A 20,795-nucleotide genomic window follows, 5' to 3' on the forward strand; every position below is an offset into this window, starting at 1 on the left:
AAATTTTATAGCAAGCTCTCAAACTTTGTGTGTCGGAAATTCCGATGGAAAATGTGTGATGGAGCCCACACACGGTCGGAATTTCCGACAACAAGGTCCTATCACACATTTTCCGTCAGAAAATCCGACCGTGTGTACAGGGCATTACAGTGCATCTATGAAATAATAATGTGCCACCTTCTATATATGTCAAAATTTAACAAAAGACAGTTGCAGCACACATTTTTTATTTCATGCAACGATGCAACGAAAGTTTCAAAACTGTTGCTGTTACTTTGCATGGTAGAATTGAAAAAAAAAACAAAAAAAAACAAAAAAAAAAAAAAAAACAGAAGTGTGCTGCGATCAGCTGTCCTTGGATTTCTCTCTCATAAAATGTATGGTGCTTTGTCAGGAAGTGTCCAATATCCCATTTACTGTACAAGTATAGGTACTTATTTCACTTAGACCCCTTTCACACTGAAGCCCTGCTAAAACAGCCACTAAAGCGCCGGTCGTTTTTGCGGTGCTTTAATGGTGCTTTTTTTGGCTGCTAGCGGTTTGCTTTTTTTTTTTTTTTTTGCTTTTTTTTAAGGTCACGTGACACTTGTACTTAAAAAAAAAAAAAAAAAAAACAACACAACAAAAAAAGCCCCGTTCTGCTGAGCTTTTGAAGTGCTTTAAGGTGCTTTGGAAGCGTTGCCCATTCATTTCAATGGGCAGGGGCGTTTTTGGAGCGCTTTTTACAGCGCTCCAAACACGCCCCAAAGATGCTGCTTGCAGGACCTTTTCTACCTCCTCGCCAGCGCACCTCCCCAGTGTGAAAGCACCCATTCAAATGAATGGGAGGCAGTTTTCAGTCGCTATTTTTAGAGCTAAAACGCAGGAAAACTGCCTCAGTGTGAAAAGGGTCTAACTTTTTTGGATGAAAGTACTTTGAGAGCCCATAAGGGTTATTAAATAAAGTATAACTTCACTCTCTCAACCAACATCGACAATTTTTAATCTTAATGCTGCTAGCATTAGTAAATAGATTGATAAGTATATATCATATTTCTTGTTTTCAACTTTTTTTTTTTTTAATTTCTTCAGTTACTTTCTTGTTTACAGGCCTGGGCAAATGATGTCATACATCCCAGGAGTCTTCAGGAGGTGTGGAGGGGTTTTCTCAGCCAAGCACACCCTTCTATCTGAGCTAAGGGCAGCCGGATTCCAGGAAGTAAATGCTATATGAATTGTCTGCACTTACTCAAGATGGCCACGGCCAGAAATGCAGGAGGCTGTTTTTCAAAGTGATTTTGCAGCAAAATAAAGCATGGAAACATGGATGGGTAAGCTTGCTTTAAAGATTAAACATGAAATAAATAATGTTTTTGGTGCTCAGATGCAGTGTAGTTCCGCTGTAATGTAGATCAAGATTTCACATTTTTACAAATTTGTTTTTTTCCCCTTTGGAGGTAGATTTATTGGTCCTTTCCTGTATTTTTTTTGTTACTTACTGCAGTGTACTATGAATTTTGTACTGGTGCTACATATAATGAACATAAGTGGTTTCCTTATTTTACCTGGATCAGAGGCCTTACGTTTTGGAGGTCTGTCACGCACAATGTGGGTGTCTGTTGAAGCCTTTTTTCTTGCTTTCCCTGTGTGTAATTTATTTTTAAGAACAGCGCCTTTTTCTTGGCTCCTTTTGTTTGTAACTGTAGTTTCCGTTTCACTGACTTTGTCATCAATCACAAATTCAGCAGTCAACACTTCAGCACCTAACAAACAAGAAAGTATATAATTAATAAAATGACAGAAACAGAAAGAAAGATAGTTTTCTTAAAGTGCTATGATTATTAAAAAAATATGTTAACCTAGCATAATACGGTAGGATTGGCTCTGCACACATTAAAATCTTAAAAAAATAAAATCCTTAACAATTTTTTTTAAATCACAAACTATAAAAGCATTATCAAAAGAAAAGAATGCTCTGGAGCACTGTGACGCCAGCTCCCTTTACTGCGACCGGCGGGAAGATCTCTGTCTCCGCTTAGAGCGGCACTGCAAGTTTCATTTGGATCAAAAACTATAAAAGATTCACATTATGAACATACATATGGCCACTCCTGAGCACATTCAAGATAAGAAGGCAAGACTTATGAAATAAAAAAGAGCTCTGACAAAGCTGAAAAGCCCTACCAACAAACCAGAGGAATTCTTTTTATCCTCACAATGCCATAATGTGCCATATGGGACCCCTCAAATGCTTTGATAAAAGGGTTCCATGCGTTTCCAAAATGCATTCTGACATGGCCAACTAAAAAAAAAATTCATGTTCATTTACGTGGGCGTGCTGAAGAAGCTTTTAGGTCAGGGCATATTTAAAGTGACTCTTAAAAGGCAATTTTTTTAAACATCACAAACATGTTATATTGATCTGCTCTGTGCAATGATTTTGCGCAGAGCAACCTGATCCTCCTCTTCTGGGGTCTCCCGCCGGCACTCCTGGCTCCTCTTCCTTCTCTCCCCTGCCGAGTGTCCCCATAGCAAGCTGCTTGCTCTTTAATTTTTAATAGATATCTTGATATCTCCCATTTTATTTATTCTAATAGTTAAAGCGGAGTTCCAACTACAAACTTTTTTTTTTTTTTAAACATTTCAAAAGCATTTAATAAGGCACTGCAACACTCACGTCTTCTATTAAAATTCTCTCCCGATGTCTGCTTTTATCTGTTTTGATAACTTTGATCTTGTTCTTCTGTACATTTTCATTTTGCTTGTGGGCATGTGAAGCCCATAAGCATGCTGTTCCAGGATACGGTGCTGCTGCTGTCCCAGCATGCACTGCCCCATTCTCGTGCATGTGCAGTAATGCGCCGTAGCGGTGCTGTAACATATCCTGGTTGCCATAACAACGGGCGTCGTCTGAAGTGCCCGCCCCATTGTTATGGCAACCTAGCCCTCGGTACAGCCCACTGACTCCTGGGAAATGATGACACACATCTCCCAGGAGCAGTAGCGAGCAGAGGCGCCGAGGGAAGTGGCGTCAGAAGCCCATGGCGATGAAGGAGGCAGATTTCGAGGGACTGCATAGCAACAGGCATAAAAAAGTAAAAAAAAAAAAAAAAAAAATTCTCCAAACTTTTTTAAATTTATTTATTTATTTCATGCACATTGACTTTTTTTTTTGTGGGTGGAACTCCACTTTAAGCTTTGTGTCTACAATACAATTTGTGTTCATTAAATATTCTTGAAACATTTAAAGACTATCCAAATCTTCCTAATAACTAGTGACGGAGGTGGGGGCGGGAGTTCCTGATCAATATATATGAGATCTAAAATAAATACAATTTCTGTGACAGATGAGCTCAGCAACCAAGATCATATATTTTCCTAATGACATTATCTGATGGCAGTGAAGCCATGTAACTGTTCACAAAACAGTTTGCACATAAAATTTTCAATGAAAGGTTCCAGTTATAATAAACAAACACAAGGTGAGTAGTTTAAAAAAAAAAAATTCTCTAGCGAGAAGACAGAGTACTGCCACTTAAATCCTGAAAACAGCAAGACTCTATAGGCTGTACACGCCCAGCAGCAGAATTCCTAGTTCCCCAGATTTTGCATAGGTGGCTAAGTAAAAATAAATCCGCTACCAACTATAAAGAGAATATAATTAACACAGCCTTAAAAAAAAAGTAAGACAGATGGCCTGCCAGGTACCATAATCAGTCAGGAAGAGCGGGGATAAACAGCTAGTTATATAAAATTAGTTTAAAACACCATTTACAGATTAAGGCTACTTTAATACTGCTCCGTTGCAAAAACGCTTATGCATTTTTTACCACATTTCCGGTGCGTTTTGCACCTGTGAAAAAAGGACGTGACTCAAAAACCTGCACAAAAATACAACTGCTGCTGCATTTTAGCCATGTTTTTGATGCGTTTTCCATTCATTTCTATAGGAAGGTGCATTTTTTTTTCTACAGCACCAAACATACATCAAAAATACAAGTAGGACTTTGAAAAATGCAACGAACCAGCAACTGACCAATTCGAGTATCTGCCCCGATTGGTCAGTTTGGTGTAATGGTCAGTAAGGTAATTAAAGCAGACCCAGTATTAAAAAAAAAATTCACTCAAATTATAACTAATGTTAATTGCAACTAAATTAGTGGTTGCACCCGCCATTATAGGCTGGCATAACAGAGAAACAAAAGCTGTAAATGCCAAGCAGGAGCTGTAAAGTAGAACGTATAAATCATAGAATGTATACATTATCCAGCCCAGGTGATGCGGGGTAGAATCAATTGCCCGGCTTTGCTTGGACTCATGAATGACCCTGAGCACATGTGAAAGACTTAGGGGATGATGTTTATTACTAATGTCTTTCCCTTCACTTTAATATGGGAAAAAAAAGTTCAACATGTGATATCTTAGAGAATTACTCAATTTAACAGTTCACATTTCAAATTTGAAGGGCAAACTGCAGTATAGAAACACAGAAAAAGCCCAGTACCAAAAAACATGTATCATATTAAAGTTATTCTTATTATTTTTTTTTAAACAAACATGTCATACTTAAACTATTGCACAGAGCAGCCTGATCAACCTCTTCTCAGGTGCCCTTCTCCATATGCCACTATAGGAAGCCACCTCTTATGGTGGCAAATTCAATCTCAGGCCTGTCTCTGTGTGTGTATTAGACACACAAAGTGCAGCTCAGCCCCACCCCCCCATCATTGCATTTGATTGACAGCAGAAGGAACCAATGGCCTCCTCTGCTCTCACTGAGTCCCGTGAGGAGGGAGAGAGAAAGAGAGAGCAGTGTCAATGCTCTCAGGCACAATGCTGGATTGAGAATTGGTTTAGGTAAGTATGGGGGGGGGGGGGGGGGGGGGGGGGGGTTACCTTAATGTAGAGAATGCATTAAAGTGGTTGTAAAACCACTGTGTTCTCTTCATAGAAACACCTAGTGTTCGATAATATTATGTGCCCAGTGTACGTGCTTTAAAAAAAAAAGCGGTTTTATACCCAATTTCAGAGCGCTGCAATTTCAGAGCGCAACGTGACTGCCCGCCTCTCTCGATCTAACAGCTACAGCGAAAGGGGCTGAGAATCCCCCGTTGACGTCAGCAGGGAGGCAAGGAGGAGAGAGGTGGGCAGTCTCCTGAGCGTCGCTCTGAAATGGGGTATAAAACTGCATTTTTTTTTATAAAGCACATTACATTTTCAAACAGGGAGGATTGTATGAAAATTGACAAGTAATTTTATCAGCAGGAGGAGGGAGAGGGGCACTAACAGGCAGAGAGGGAGGGGGAGAGACAGCGGATGATGGAGGCATGTAAACTGACCAGTGTCAGGGCTCAGCAGACATGATAAACCGTGGTCAGTTTACAGAGGGGAGGCCAGCACCAAGCAGAATGAGCCATGTATTTTATTTGCTAGCAAGAGCCAAATTAATACAGCACAAGCACTGTGCTGTTATTCATGCTTTAAAGCGACATGATACATTTTTTTTTAGGGTAACAACCACTTTAAAAAAGTTAAAAAAAAAATTTTAAATGTCAGTAGCCATAGGTCTAGCTACAAAGAGTAAAGCTGTCAAATTTACAAACCTCTTTTTCTCTTGTGTGCAAGAGGAGCACTGGCAAGTTTTACTGTGGTTCTGTTTGAAGAGACTGCTTGTTCCTGGTCTCCACCAATTAGCTTTCTCTTTTTGCTTGCAACCTGGTTCTCACTCGTAGCACTAGAAGGGGAAGTAGTTTGGTGTTTAAGCTTCCTTTTGCCTTTCCTGGCTCCTCGTCTTCCACCTTTCTTGAAGGTTCTCTTCTTGGCAGGTTGCTTTTTGTTTTCATTCAATACATGGTTTCCACTTGAACCATCGCTTTTAATGTTATTTGCGGCTAACAAAGGTATTTTAGCTTCTAAGGCAACAGAGTCCTTTCCTATTATGTTTTTGTCACATTTTTCAGAGTCACTAGACAATGGGATCTCTTCCTTCAAGAGACTGGACATTTTTACCAGAGGAACACTGAAATTTACTGGTGATGAAATATAAGATTGCAGGCGAGAAAAAAACAACTGGTCAGTTTTATCAGCAATGTCTTTTCCATGACCAGAAAAAAGGCTTAAAGTGTTACTTGTTCCTGCTTTTAACTCCCCGACGCTGACATTTTTCCCTTGAAGACTGGCAAACTGTTTGAAATGCTGTTCCACCAAAGTATCAGGATAAAGGTCTTTGCCTTTTTGCATCTGTCTTGTTTCTAGAATTGCATACTGAAGGCCAGGCAGCAATTCAGTTATTTTAAGAGAGATATCTTCCTTTACAAGCTTGTAACCCAAATCTTCTCTTCCTATAGAAAAAAACAAATCGGATTAAACATTGCAAAAATTAAAGCGGACCTTCAGTCATTTTTTCAGCTTTCCATCTATAAAATCTTGTGCCCTTGTTGTTTTAACTTGGGATAGTTAAACACTTTTTTTCTGCCAGTAAATAACTAACTTATACAGACCACTTCCTCTTTCTTGTCTAGTCATTAGCCTAGGCTTACGACATCATGCACAGCTTTCTCTCTCACTCTCGTGAGCGTTTGCCAGGAAGGGTGGGGGGATGATTCATAAGAGGGCCAATGAGAGCTGCAGACCTGGAGGTGTGCCTGTGTGTCTGTGTAAATCCAGGAAGCGAACAGGCAGCTTCAGCTGCCCACAGTTAAAATGGCTGCAACCAGACTCTGTGGAGGGAGATTTCTGCAGCATATTTGGCAAGTACAGAATCACAGTATATATAAAATAATAAGCAAAGTGGTTGGAGGGAAGCTTTCGGAATGGTAAATATGTTTTTATTACAAATTATGTGAGCAGACTGCATTTCCTCTTTAGGGACTAATACTTTAGAAGCAGTTTATTACAGCAGCTGGGTATATAATTTGTCTATCCACTATATATATATATATATATATATATATATATATATATATATATATATATATATATATATATATATATATATATATATATATATATAATAAAATTGCGATCGTTGCAGTGTTTTAGGTCACACGGTATTTGCGCAGCGGTTTTTCAAACACTTTTTTTTTTAATTTAAATGCACTTTAAAGAATAAACAAAAAAAACAAACACACAATATATACCTCAATTGTTTTGTAAAATAGGAAAGATGATGTTACACTGAGTAAATAGATACCCAACATGTCACACTTTAAAACTGCGCACGCTCGTGGAATAGCGACAAACTACGGTACTTAAAAATCTCCATAGACGACGCTTTAAAAATGTTTACAGGTTACTGGAGGTCTAGTGCTGGATTTATTGCTCTCGCGCCAACATTTGTGGCAATACCTCACATGTGTGGTGCAAACACCATTTACATATGCGTGCGTGACATACGTATGTGTTCACTTCTGCGTACAAGCACGGAAGGATGGGGATGCGTTCATTTTTTTTTCTCTAATTTTATTCTTTAATTTTACACTATCCTTTTATTTTTTTGCTCACTTTTATTCCTATTATAAGGAATGTAAACATCCCTTGCAATAGAAATAAGGATGACAGATCCTCTTTATGGAGAGATCTGGGGGCTGAAGAGACCCAAAATCTCTTCTTTACCTTTAAAAGCAAAAACATTTTTTTAAATAACTAAAATGGTTTACTTCCATCATAAACTGAAATGGAAATCATGACGTTGCTCTGGTCCTCCAAAGACAAAGAGGCGATCAGAGAGGGATCTGGTCTCTGTGACCAGCTGGCAGCACCGTTGGATCGATTTTCGAACACGCTGGTAAAAACAGTAAGCCCGAGAAACACCGGTGAGCGGCAGGAGGGGAGTAACAATGGCTAATGAGCTGCTCAAGCCGCTTTCATGAGAAAGCCAGCCGCCGACTGAAAAAAAATAAAATAAAATAAACACTGGGATTGTGGCTGATGGCTTCAGCTTTAACCCCCCAGTAAACCACTTGCAAACCGCAACGTATATATACCTATTGCAGTCGGCAAGCGGACATTTATGGTCACATGTTACTTTTAGCATGAAGGGGAAGTGACATATAATCATGTACAAATATGTTCCAATTCGGAGTACAAATCAACCAATTTCTTTTATTTTTTTTATTAATAGTCATAGTACATATAGTACAAGGTGGAGGGACTTATGAACAGTTCCAAATATCGGTCAGTTTTGGCACAAAAGCACCAGGCCTCTGCTAAAAAGTTGAAGACGAGGAGGAATTTCACTCTTTTAGTATGACAATGACCCTAAGCATATCTCCAAATCAACATAAGAATGGCTTCACCAGAAGAAGATAAATGTTTTGGACCAGCCAGAGAACAGACGTGGGGGTGAGCTGAAGAGGGTTGTGCAGAGCAGATTTCCTCACAATCTGAGAGATATGGAGCTCTTTTCCAAGAACAGTTGGGAAAGATTCCGAAGGTAAATGTCCAATCCTGATAAGACTCCTACCCTAAAAGACTGAATGCTGTTAAAAAATCAAGTTGCTTTGACAAAGTACTAGTTTAAGGGTGTGTATATTTATGTAACCGTGTTATTGGTCACCCCCCTCCCCCCACCTTTTTTAAAGATTTCAGATTAAATTTAATTACACAAATTATAGGTCACATTAAAAAGGTGGAAAAAATTCAAATGTAATCTAGGTCTGATTTTTTTTACATCTCAAAACCTGGCATTTTTACAGGGGTATCTTCCTGATTTTATACCCACCGCACTTCAAAAGCAGGCATTATTTGCTAAAACTGAAGCTATGAAATTTCCTTAAAATAAAAATTATTTTAAGTTGCAGATTTTAAGGATGACCTATACTCTAAAAGCTGTGCACAAAACAGACAAGCAAAGAACTAGTCACTAATGTTGCCTGTGGGCTCCCTGCAACTGATCTTTTTTCTCCATTACCAACTTACCATGCTTTATTCTGCATCTGTGTGGGGGTGGCGGCCACCTTGGTAAAGAAGCAAGCGCTTTGCTTCCTCATGTCAATCCTACCTCTCTCATGACTGCTGATCTGATGATTGGTGGGGGGGGAACCATCCAGAAGCACCAGGAGAGATTCACAAACTACTCATCCACAGAACTAATTAAAAGCAGTGCAGATTCACAGTAAGCAGTACCTAGATGATTTCACACTGCAAATTTAAAGCTATAGGCACGCTCAAGACCAGGAAATAGACTGCTATTTTCAAGGAAGAATATAAGACAAAAAAAAAATAGGATTTTGGCCTTACCTGTAACAACGCTACATGACACAGGATGGTATTCAAAACTATAGAATTATACTGCCACCTCCGGGAGATTTGGACACTGGCAAACAAAGCTGTAAGATGGCCCAGTATAAACCCTTCCATTCACAGCTTGTCTCGGCTTTGTTAGCAATCAACAGTAAGAGTGGACATAAGCAACACAGAGGGGCAGGACCAAACCTCAAAAGGTCCAAGTAACAACCAGTTAACAGAGAGCTCATACTGCAGCCTGAAGAACCTTACAACCAAACCTGGTATAAGCTGAGGCCTGAACAACATCTACCTGGTAAAACCTGATGCATGGACAGAAGACCAAGTAGCAGTCCTGCATATCTGAAAAACAGATGTATGATGCTGAGAAGCCCAGGAAGATTTTGTAGAGTGTGCTTAGACAGAAAAAGGTGGCACCTTGCCCTTAAGCCCATAGGCTTAAAATGATAAGCTGCCAAATCCACTTAAAGTATTGTGGAGTGAGACACAGGTCCCCCCCTGTGAGGACCCTTAGGATTGACAAAGAAAGTCAGTTTGAAAGAATCTGTAGCTAAGAGGTAGACTCAGACAGTGGAGTGGGATAGCAAGGAGCAGGACATAGAGAAGGCAGCACAATGTGGAAGGGAGAAACCACCTTGGGGAGGGAAAAAAAGGTTTTAGGTTTAAAACTACCTTCTCTATGCAGTAAAAACAAGGGTTTTTTTTTTTGTTTGTTTTTTTTACAGATTACAGCCTCTAACTCCGAAACCTGTTGTGCCAAGATGATGGCAACAATAAAGGTAACATTGTGATTGAAAGTAGACCAGGTAATATCCCTGATAGACCCAAAAGGCTGGAGAGTCAACAGAATTGGGCTGACATCCCACAAGGTCACAGGGGAACAATGTGAGCAACATCCTGTATGAATGGCTTTCACTAAGGCGTGAGAAGCACGCGGTCTCAAAGAGAACTGCCAAGGCTGAGATCTGACCCTTGATAGTACTCAAGGACAAATGTTGACCCACACCCAAATAGAGAAAAGCTAAAATTGGTCCCATAGGTGTATATTCCCCAAGGATCATGGAAAGGTCATGCACCACTACAAAAAATATTCCTTTTTTTATGTTGAAGAAGGAAAGTCTGTCATCTTGTAGAAATTTATGCTTTTATTTTGTGAATACTAATACAGGCAGTCCCCTACTTACAAACATCCGACTTACAAACGGAGGGAGACAACAGGAGGTGCGAGAAAATCTACCCCTCCAAAGGAAAATTCACTCCTGTAAGAGTTAATATTTGAAAAATGTGTCTCCACTGATGCTTTATCACCAGTCCACGTTTCCCTAACAGCCTAAAAATTTGCAAAATCCAATTGTCATTGGGACAGAAAGTGAGGTGAAATCTTCTGAACAGGGGCACAGACAGCAAAACAAATGTTACAGGAGTGATAACCCTTCCCTATGCTATCCAAAAAGCTTAAAAATAGATTTTTTGGCTGGAGCTACACCTAAAAAATGGACCTGTTCCGACTTACAGATTCAACTTAAGAACAAACCTACAGTCCCTATCTTGTTTGTAACCCGGGGACCGCCTGTAGTACTTTGGGGTCTATTTATCAGTCTTTTCAGCCAAGACTCACCATTTTTTATCCAAGATTTACACATTTATAACAAAAGATTCAGTTAGAAATGTGTGAATCTTGGGTGACAAAAGATGAATCTTTGGTAAAAAAAAAAAAAAAAAAAAGACTGATGCATAGACCCTTTGTATATAGGAATGTAGGAGTGGTTGCTGATTGATTTTTACACATTTAAAACAATTATATGTCAATTATATGTTTTAAGGTTTTACACAATGGACTGGGTACAGCAGCTTAACGATCATTTTCACTCAGTTATACAACAAATTGCACCAATTTTGTTTTTGTTCTTGGTGAAAGGCAAAAACGTTGTGTCTACACCCTTGACGAACAAAATACAAGAAGTAAAAAAATAAAAATTTGGTCTGTTGTTGTCTAACATCTGCTATAAAACAACTTATGTATATGAGTAAGAAATATAAAATAGGTACCTAAAAATTGAATACATGTAGTTAAGATAACCTACTTACCTGTATTATCCAACAATTGTGAGTTGGGGAATAAAAACAAGGCAAAAAGCTGGAAAGAATCTTTCACACTGAGACCTGAAAAGAGAAAGCATGGATTACCTTCAATCGAAAGTATCTAAACGAAAAAAATTAATAACAAAGTCCACAGCTACAAGCATTTACCTTCACTGCACTGAAGTGCTGAAGAAGTCAACAAAATCAGGAATCCCTGGTCATGTAATACTTTAATTAATGCCTATAAAATTGGAGTACATGGAGTTATACCAGAATTACTAAAAAGACAATACAAATCAATACTAGCATAGATGTATTCAGTTTTCACAAACCACAGCTAGATAAAAGCGCTAAACAAAGTATATAAAAATAAAAAATATGACGTATCATGAGAGTGCTGTGGTTTACCGTGATAAATAGATACTGGTGAAATATGCACATTATGACTTTTGAAGCACCCATTCAACTGTGGGAGTAGCACTGGATCAACATGAGAGATGTGTGTATATCTATATCTCATATAGATAGAGAATATATATATATATATATATATATATATATATATATATATATATATATATATATATATATATATATATATATATATTTATTTTCTATCTATATGAGATCTATATCTATATATCTATATCTAAATAAATAAATCTCTATAGACACACGCTTGGCAGGGGTACAAATTCTCACCAATACATAAGTAAAAATCTTTACTAGCAATCACTTTGCAGACAGTATCTGATATACCACTTTAGCTATATGCAATCAAAAGGGAGGGCAGATGTCTAAACACTTAATTCTAGGATAGACACCTGCTTTACTATAGCTTGCAGGATTGTGGACAGCGTTTGTGTCACCTTGGGGTGTCTCGCATACATATAGCAAGGGGCTTCAGTGTTTACAGCCCTCCCGGTCAAAACAAACTTTTCACATGCTGGGTGTTCCAGACTGAGGACTATACAGCAGGGCCCCACACTGGGACTATAGGTGATGACAGTTGGCAAATTTTTGGACGAAGGAGTAGAGCCACGTCTAGAAAGGTTGAATAACTGGGCAGGGTTTATGGCTGAAGTTCTGTTCTGGGTCCTGGAGGCTTTGTAAAGCTTTGGCTGGGATAAAGACAAAAGCTCTCTCTAAAAGTATTCCTACTTTCACATCTCATCTGGAAACCAGACCTTGTTATTAGCGTCAGCTGTCCAGAAGTCCTATTATGTGATTACTGATGCTCCGGGTTCTCTCTCATCTGTTGTGGAAGACCAATGCTGCGTGAAAAGGCTGACTTGTGTGACCTGTTTGTTCTGCTGAACAAATTAGAGCCCTTTTAGTCAGAAACCAATCCGAGTTTAAGTAAGGGGCTCGGACAAGCAGATGTTTTCTTTGTTTTATGCTATGGACTTGCTGTACAAAGCACTCCTGCGTTGAAACTATCTTTGCTGCCTTGCTAAATAAAAATGCAGGACAAACCTGCTTGGACTCTTCCTGGGTGTCCCTGTCTTGTGTATGGTTAAAGCTACCCACTACTAGTTGAACTTGCCCTCTTTACACTTCTATTCATTTTTCAAGGTCACATTGCAAGATTTTTCAAGGTAATATTCTCATTTATTTCAGTAGCTGAGGAAACAAAGTCATTCTTTAGCGTTGTCACATGAAAAGCTATAATATTTACAAAAATTAGATGAATATAGATATTTATCCAAGACAAAACATGTATAAAAACTTTAGTACAGTATAAGGTTTAAAAAAATAAAAATAAAAATTTGCAACTAAAATCTAAACAAACATTTTACCTGCAAACAAAACTGAACGCAAACCACTCCTCCAGCTGCCTTAAAAGCAGCTAGATTTTAAAATAAGTTCTACATGCAGTTTGTACAACCTTACAGTCACTTTCAGTTTCTCAGTAAACAGAAAGCAGAAAAGGGCATGCACAAGCATATTCATACAAAGAATTCTACCGGTGTGCATATTTGTGGAAATCAGACATGCTGCAGAGCATAAAAGAATGCTGCCTGTGTCCACAACGAAAATACAATTTACTTCCACTTTCTCGAAAGGGGAAGCAAAAAAGCCATTTGAGAAACAGCAGCAGGCATACAACACATCTATAAATATTCAAGCTCAAATAAATGGACTTTGAATACCAATATGATCTTCGCATTACATAAAAAACTGCTAAAGAATGAACAGCTACAGGTAAGTTTTGTGTTGTGTCTATTGGTATTTTGGATGCAGTTTTTGAATGGTCAGAGATATTTCATGATAGTTGCTGTTGGGCTCTGTTACCCTCTGGTTCAAAAATGTCTTTGGTAGCAAGGTCACTGCACCCATCACAAAAAGATGTGGATTACATTATAGCTTTCATGCAGCAGCGGACGTACAGTTTCTCAAAAAAGTGAGTACACGCCTCAAATTTTTGTAAATATTATAGCTTTTCATGTGACAACGCTAAAGAAATGACACTTTGCTACAATGTAAAGTAGTGAGTGTACAGCTTGTATAACAGTGTACATTTGCTGTCACCTCAAAAAAGCTCACCACACATCCATTAATGTCTAAACCACTGGCAACAAAAGAGTACAACCCTAAATGAAAATGTCCAAATTAGGCCCAAAGTGTCAATATTTTGTGTGGTCGCCATTATTTTCCAGCACTGCCTTAACCCTCTTGGGCATGGAGTTCACCAGAGCTTCACAGGTTGCCACCTCCACTCCTCCACTTGTCTTTGTACTCCTCACCTGGTTGACGCCACACACGCCTGACACCATCTGAAACCAAATAAGTTTATCTTGGTCTCATCATACCACAGGACATGGTTCCAGAAATCCATGTCCTTAGTCTGCTTGTCTTCAGCAAACTGCGGGCTTTCTTGTGCATCATTTTAAGAAGTGGCTTCTTTCTAGGACGACAGCCATGCAGACCAATTTGATGCAGAGTGCGGCGTATGGTCTGAGCACTGACAGGCTGACCCCCCACCCCTTCCAACGCTGCAGCGCTGGCAGCACTCATACGTCCATTTCCCAATGGCGAGGCCTGTTCCGAGTAGAACCTGTCCTGTTAAACCACTGTATGGTCTTGGCCACCGTGCTGCAGCTCAGTTTCATGGTCTTAGTAATCTTCTTATAGCCTAGGCCATCTTTATGTAGAGCAACAATTCTTTTTTTCAGATCCTTAGGAGAGTTCTTTGCCATGAGGTGTTGAACTTCCAGTGACAAGCTCTCCATTCACACCTGAGACCTTGTAACACTAAAGAGTCACATGACACCAGGGAGGGAAAATGGCTACTTGGGCCCAATTTGGACATTTTCCCTTAGGGGTGTACTCACTTTTGTTGCCAGCGGTTTAGACATTAATGGCTGTGTGTTGAGTTATTTTGAGGGGACAGCAAATTTACACTGTCATACAAGCTGTACACTTACTACTTTACATTTTAGCAAAGTGTCATTTCTTCAGTGTTGTCACATGAAAAGTTATAATGAAATATTTACAAAAATGTGAGGGGTGTACTCACTTGTGAGATACTGTATTTACAAGTACATTTGATGTGATACAGACTACCTTTTGAAAACAGTGAGCACAGGAGGCAGTGAGGTGACTATGAAGTACACAGTGGGCTGGATGTTGCATACGCCTGCTGTTAAAGGGAATGATCATATTTTTGTCAATTTACAGTCTTGGTTTTGGAGTAAAAAGACAAGACAAGGAGAGAGGCGCCTCTAAGAGTAGACGTTTGTAAACACTTAAATTAGCATATAGTTTATGCACTCACATTTGGAAGAAGTATCATGAGCATATCAGTCCCAGTAAGTCTAGGTGCCGCTCCTGCTAACTGCTCCCTCCGTCCGTGTTGCTCTGGTGCTGTCTGGGAGAGTGTCACTCTGTTGCTGTCTGGGAGAGTGTCACTCTGTTGCGGATGGATGCCGGCTGCTGTGGAGGTTGCTCCGGTGCTGTCTGGAAGAGAGTCACTCCATTGCAGATGGATGCCAGCTGCTGTAGAGGTTCACACTCTCCCAGACAGCGCTGGAGCAACACGGATGGAGGGAGCAGTTAGCAGGAGCGGCACCTAGACTTACTGGGACTGATATGCTCATGATTCTTCTTCCAAATCTGAGTGCATAAACTATATGCTAATTGAAGTGTTTACAAATGTCTACTTTTAGAAGCACCTCTCTCCTTGTCTTTTTCTGCAGTTTTGGAACCCGATCTCTATTCTCCTATGACGGCAGCCGTAAGAGCCCTTGGACATTATTCCCCAACATTCCTCAATACCCCCTTTTTACATGGATCAGCTCAGACTGTGTATTTAATGACAGTATTGTTGTAATTGGGAGATACATAAGCTTAAGTTATTGAGCCTATACCTATATTTTTGGTTTTGGAGTAGACCACATTGGTGGGGGTGGTTGTTGGACAGAGAGTCAGTCTCATTGTGGCCAGTTTTGGCTTCAAACTGGCCACAAAGAGCGTTATTGGGTTTACAAAATTAAATAACCAGTTTCTCTGGGGTTGATTTACTAAAACTGGAGAATGCAAAATTTGGTTCAGTTGTGCATGATAGCCAATCAGCTTCAACTTCTGCTGCAGAGAATAGAATTACACAGGCATGAGAGGATAAGGGCGGGGAGAAGATCGGCTCACGGACAGATTAAACTGACAGGGAGAGAGGGAGGGGGAGAGGCAGATACACTGAGCAGAGAGCTGGATGACGGAGGCATAAACTGACCACGCTATCAGCAGCCATGATAAACGTGGTCAGTTAAAACAAGGGTAGACAGGAACAGGCAGAATCAACCGGGTATTGTACAACATGGAAAGGGACAAATGACACTACATTAACACTATGCTATATATAATGCCTTAAAGGGACAGGAGTTTTTTTTTTTTTTTTTCTTAATTTAGGGTTACAATCACTTTTAAAAGGGTAACTCCACTTCCACGGGGGGAAAAAAATAGCAAAGAAAGAAGAAATAATATAGCGTATACAATGACACAAGTCATATTGTAATTGAAAGTTAATAAAAATTACCTTTCCTTTTCAACCTGCAGCCGCTGTAATTTTCTGAACATGCAATGCAATATGGCTATGTGACGTTGTTCTGTATGCAGAATGTGTGCTGAACACCCCCCAGACATGTCATTTCTTGCTTGTGTGATTGACTCACTGATTTTCCCAAAAGTCTGCCTAAGATACAAGTCAGATTTCAGGCATCCCCTGGAACAAAAATTTCATTTTTGGGAGATACTCCCAATAGGAACATGTCTAAAGGGATGCAGGCCCAGCTTATTTCCTCATTAGTGCTCTGCAGGTGCACAGCTGATTGATAATTATGAAACCACTCCCATTAGACCCACTGTGCACAGGGGCACAGAGGAACAAACAGTGATTTCTTAAGAATAACAAAAAGGTAGGAATCTGCAAACGATCCTTGCAATGTACATAGATCACTCAGAGGGGAATGTTTTTTTTCCTCAACAAAAGTGGTGTTACGCTTTAAGTGTTTGTAAATGCAGAAGGTTTTAGCTGGCACCACTGATCATTTTATTCTGACAGCAGGGGAATCTGTTGAATAATGGTCATATATAGTCCAATAGCCTCCTGACTCACAGAATGCTGTAATATCGTTGACACTTTTTGGCTATATAGTATGGCAAGGGTATGTGAACACATCAGAGGTCTAAACAGGATTACAAATATTTTGAAAGGTAAACATTTATAGATATATTTTCTGTTGTGGTTTGCCAGTCAGACTGAACAATAAGCTCACACTTTCTAGTTTCACATTAACAACCTTAGTAGTCACTTTCAGTTTTGTAACCACACTTTCAGTTTCTACTCTGAATCTCCTAAGAAAATGAAAGCTCCCTGGCTGGCAGAGAAAAGACATTAAAATAAGATCTGTAAATGAAAAATTATATTTGTTTGACACAATATAATGTAGTATATGGCATTTTGCAACATCTTTCAAACTTGCTTATTTAGGAAGCACGTGTGCATGACATATATGGTATTTCAGACAAAAGAAGAAAGCCATCATGTTTCAATTGAGAGGAACAAAAAAAATGTAGGAAATGTTAGATGTTAGATTGCAAAACTGTGCTTCCTGTTTCTGTAAAGTAGAAAGGAAAGGAGGGGGGGTGACAAAAATTAGAAAAGTGGAGTAAGAAAGGAAGCAAGAGGGGTAGTTGGGGGGGGGGGGGGGGAGTAGATAATGATAAACAGGGAGAAGTCTCTCTGCAGCAGTCTAAAACTGCATTTGCATAGATGAAAATTTGGCTGGTTAAGCAAGTACCGGCAGAATTTCAATCTATGTGTAGCACCCTCTAGTTAGTGTGCTAGAGAGAGTTAGCATTTTTTGCTAGTGTAGGTAAATTGTCAGGATTGGCTGGCAGCCAAGCCTCTGTGTATTTCTTCTCGTCAGGGCTGAATGGCTCACAGGCAGCATCACCAACACCTCCCACTTCTTTCCTGAATGCTCTGGTGTTTTCGGGAAAGGAAGGAGGAGAGGAAAGGTGGAGCTGCCTGGGGTATTCCGAGGAGCCCTGACCAATCCCCAACTTGGATTGGCAGGGGGCATTCTCCCATAAATACTCGGAGCAGCCCAGCTGGGGAGAAGTTGTTCGGGTGGAAGCTGGAGATGGAGTGCTAGGCTGTCGTGGCCTTTGAGGGAGCTCCCCATTCGGGGAGGGGGGGTCTGGGGGACCTTGGGCCTGGGCTTGAGTGTGGACAGGACCCTCTGTGTCCTGGACAGGTGGCACAGGAGCAAGGAGAGGACAGCAGGAGAGCACTGCCAGGCAAAGTCTCCAGGAGGAACTACAAATCACAGCCAAGAGGGCTGGTGAGAGTCACACAGTCGGGAGGTCTGGGAGGCACACCTGTGAGGACTGGGAGATTGCAGTCAGGGATGGGTGCAGAGCCAGTGGAGTGGACTGAGGTGGCATGAGCAGTGGAGAGAGGCAAATGCAGCCAGGAGGGCTAGCAGTGCCTGAAGAGGTTGTACTGGGAGCAGTAGCAACATGTAGGACAGCTATCAAAGACTACTATATTTTTGCTACACCATAGGGGCCTGCGGTCCCTGCCTGCAAAAGGCATTCACTTTAGGCCTGGCTGAGCCAGTGTCAGGTCTGCGAATCAGTGCTAGCTGATCCTGGAAGAGCAAGCAAGTGATGTGCTGAAGGTGTTAAGGAGAGATAGTTTGCAAGCAAGTGTTGTTCTGGAGAGGAGTTGAATATACCGGAGGTGTATATAGTTTTCAGAGTCCCTAACAATTTCTGCAATCAACTGGGCATCTCATAACTACCCTATCCCCATCCAAGTTTAACCCCCCTCAATAAAAATACAAAACAAAGTGCCTGGACTGTTTGCTGTCTGAGAGTGACTGAAATTGTGTGCCTGACTGGGCAGGGTGACAGAAGGACTACAATACTCAGCAGCCATCAAGAGGGTACCGCTACACATGTATGGGGCAGTGGCTGTACAGAAGTTGATCTACCGATAGACTTCTGTAAAACCAGCCTGTCAGATAAATACAGTTCGATCAGCGGGCAGCAGGTGCAGGCTCGGCAATGTACATGTATGTTCCTGGTTTGGGCCTCGCATGCGTACACGTGATTGGACACAGCACGACTTTGGGAGCTAATTTCAGCCAATGATTTTGACTGAAACCTAATGATCGGCTGTGTCCAATCACACAGAGTTCTATGTTTACAAACACGCAGAACACTGTACAGTGAACAGTGATCTGGCTATTTCTTTTCCCTGAAAAGCAAGGAGAAAAACAACCAGATTAGTACATAAAAGAAGCATAAATTATACGTGTTAGGCACACAGTTAACCTCTTGATTGCCCCTGACAGTGCGCCAGTGCACAGCATCGTCCCTGATCACTGTATTAGTGTCACTAGAAACGTGTCAGCAACTTTGTCTTTTTTAGTTTATATAACATAAAAAAAAAAAAAAAAAAAAAAAAACAGTGGTGATCAACTACCACCAAAAGAAATCTCGATTTGTGTAATCAAAATTATATACATTTCATTTGTGTGCAGTTTTGCACGGCTACTCAATTGGCAGTTAATACAGCTTAGTGCCTAATAGCAAAAAGTGCTCTGGAGGTCAAGTGGTTAAACTTTATGTAAAACTTAATTTAGACATTTGGGGACTCCTTTCCTTTAATTCTCAAAATGCACATAGGAAGTCCCTTGTTCACATTGGTGCGATTTGGCAACGTCCTAAAATCGGTTCAATGCTGCAATTGCGGCGCCGCACTGATTTCAAAAAGTAGTTTCTGTACTACTTTTTACGATTTCAGGGTGCGATTTCCATTGACATGATGTCTGAAATTTCTGCCGAAATCGGGACTGACATGCGGGAGTGAACTCGCACGGCTTCATTCCCGCAGCTCAGTGTGAACCTGGGCTCAGTTACATAAATGCAGTACAGTATAAACAGTACAGTGCATACAAAAGAGTACATACCTGGCGACCCTGCCAGACCCCTCTTCCTTTTATTTTCTGACTACATGGAAGCAGGCCAATCTTAGCATGGTCAATTTGCACCACTCCCTTCTGACCTGGGAGCTGCAGGATGCTGTGCCAATGCAGTGTGGGTCTGTAGCCCTATAGTAATTCTACTGCTGGCATGCCCCCCTCCAGCCCCTCATAGCAGCTTGGCTATGCAGCATCAGCAGAAGCTGTCAGATGGAGGCATTTACAATTTTTCCCCCACCATTTTTATTACTATGGTGTGTCTAATAATAGCAATTTGAAGGGTTAAAGTGGTTGTAAACCCAAATTCCTGAAACACCATTTTTTTTTGCATAGTTTAGTATAAAATGTTGTTATAGCCTAAATCACATTGTGTGTACCTCTCAAAAATGCATCCTCTTTCAGGTTATAGCCCTCAGAAATCTGCTGATCTGTCAGCGTGGCAGATCACCGAAGCTTAGGAGGGGGCAGAGACATAACACTCACACTCTTGCCCTCCCACCTATACAGTGTCTCTCTCTCACTCGTGTGTTAGTTTCCCTCACGCGCGCTCTCCCTCTCTCACACTCGCGCGCTCTCCCTCTCTCACACTCGCGCGCTCTCCCTCTCTCACACTCGCGCGCGCTCCCTCTCTCACACTCGCGCGCGCTCTCCCTCTCTCACACTCGCGCGCGCTCTCCCTCTCTCACACTCGCGCGCGCTCTCCCTCTCTCACACTCGCGCGCGCTCTCCCTCTCTCACACTCGCGCGCGCTCTCCCTCTCTCACACTCGCGCGCGCTCTCCCTCTCTCTGCTGCAAATCTGCCATGTTAGAATTTCAGTCAGCTTTGTACCTGGATCTCCCAAGGGGGAAAGTGAAAGTAAACAGCCAGCTCATCTCAGTCTCAGTGAGGTGAAATGTGCGGTGCAAAAAATTATTGCTCTATCCTGTAGAGAAAGCAGCTACATATGAATGTGACAAAATTCATAAATGGAAGTGGGTGAAAATGTAGCGCTAAT

The 20,795-nt window shown here is 40.8% G+C and overlaps 1 protein-coding gene across 6 annotated transcripts in view; it reads right to left on the reverse strand.

The window, feature by feature from the left end:
- Positions 1-20,795, reverse strand: part of TASOR2 (transcription activation suppressor family member 2) — a 118,466-nt gene that overhangs the window by 53,467 nt on the left and 44,204 nt on the right. For all 6 annotated transcript variants that reach the window (XM_073619399.1, XM_073619398.1, XM_073619396.1 and 3 more), the window contains 4 exons: positions 11,476-11,548; positions 11,314-11,388; positions 5,583-6,320; positions 1,545-1,742 (listed from right to left, as the gene is read on the reverse strand). In XM_073619399.1, the coding sequence (XP_073475500.1) occupies positions 1,545-1,742; positions 5,583-6,320; positions 11,314-11,388; positions 11,476-11,548 (1,084 nt within the window). The remainder of the gene's footprint in view (positions 1-1,544; positions 1,743-5,582; positions 6,321-11,313; positions 11,389-11,475; positions 11,549-20,795) is intronic.

The sequence above is a fragment of the Aquarana catesbeiana genome, linkage group LG03 (genome assembly GCF_042186555.1).
Source record: "Aquarana catesbeiana isolate 2022-GZ linkage group LG03, ASM4218655v1, whole genome shotgun sequence".
Lineage (NCBI taxonomy): Eukaryota > Metazoa > Chordata > Amphibia > Anura > Ranidae > Aquarana > Aquarana catesbeiana.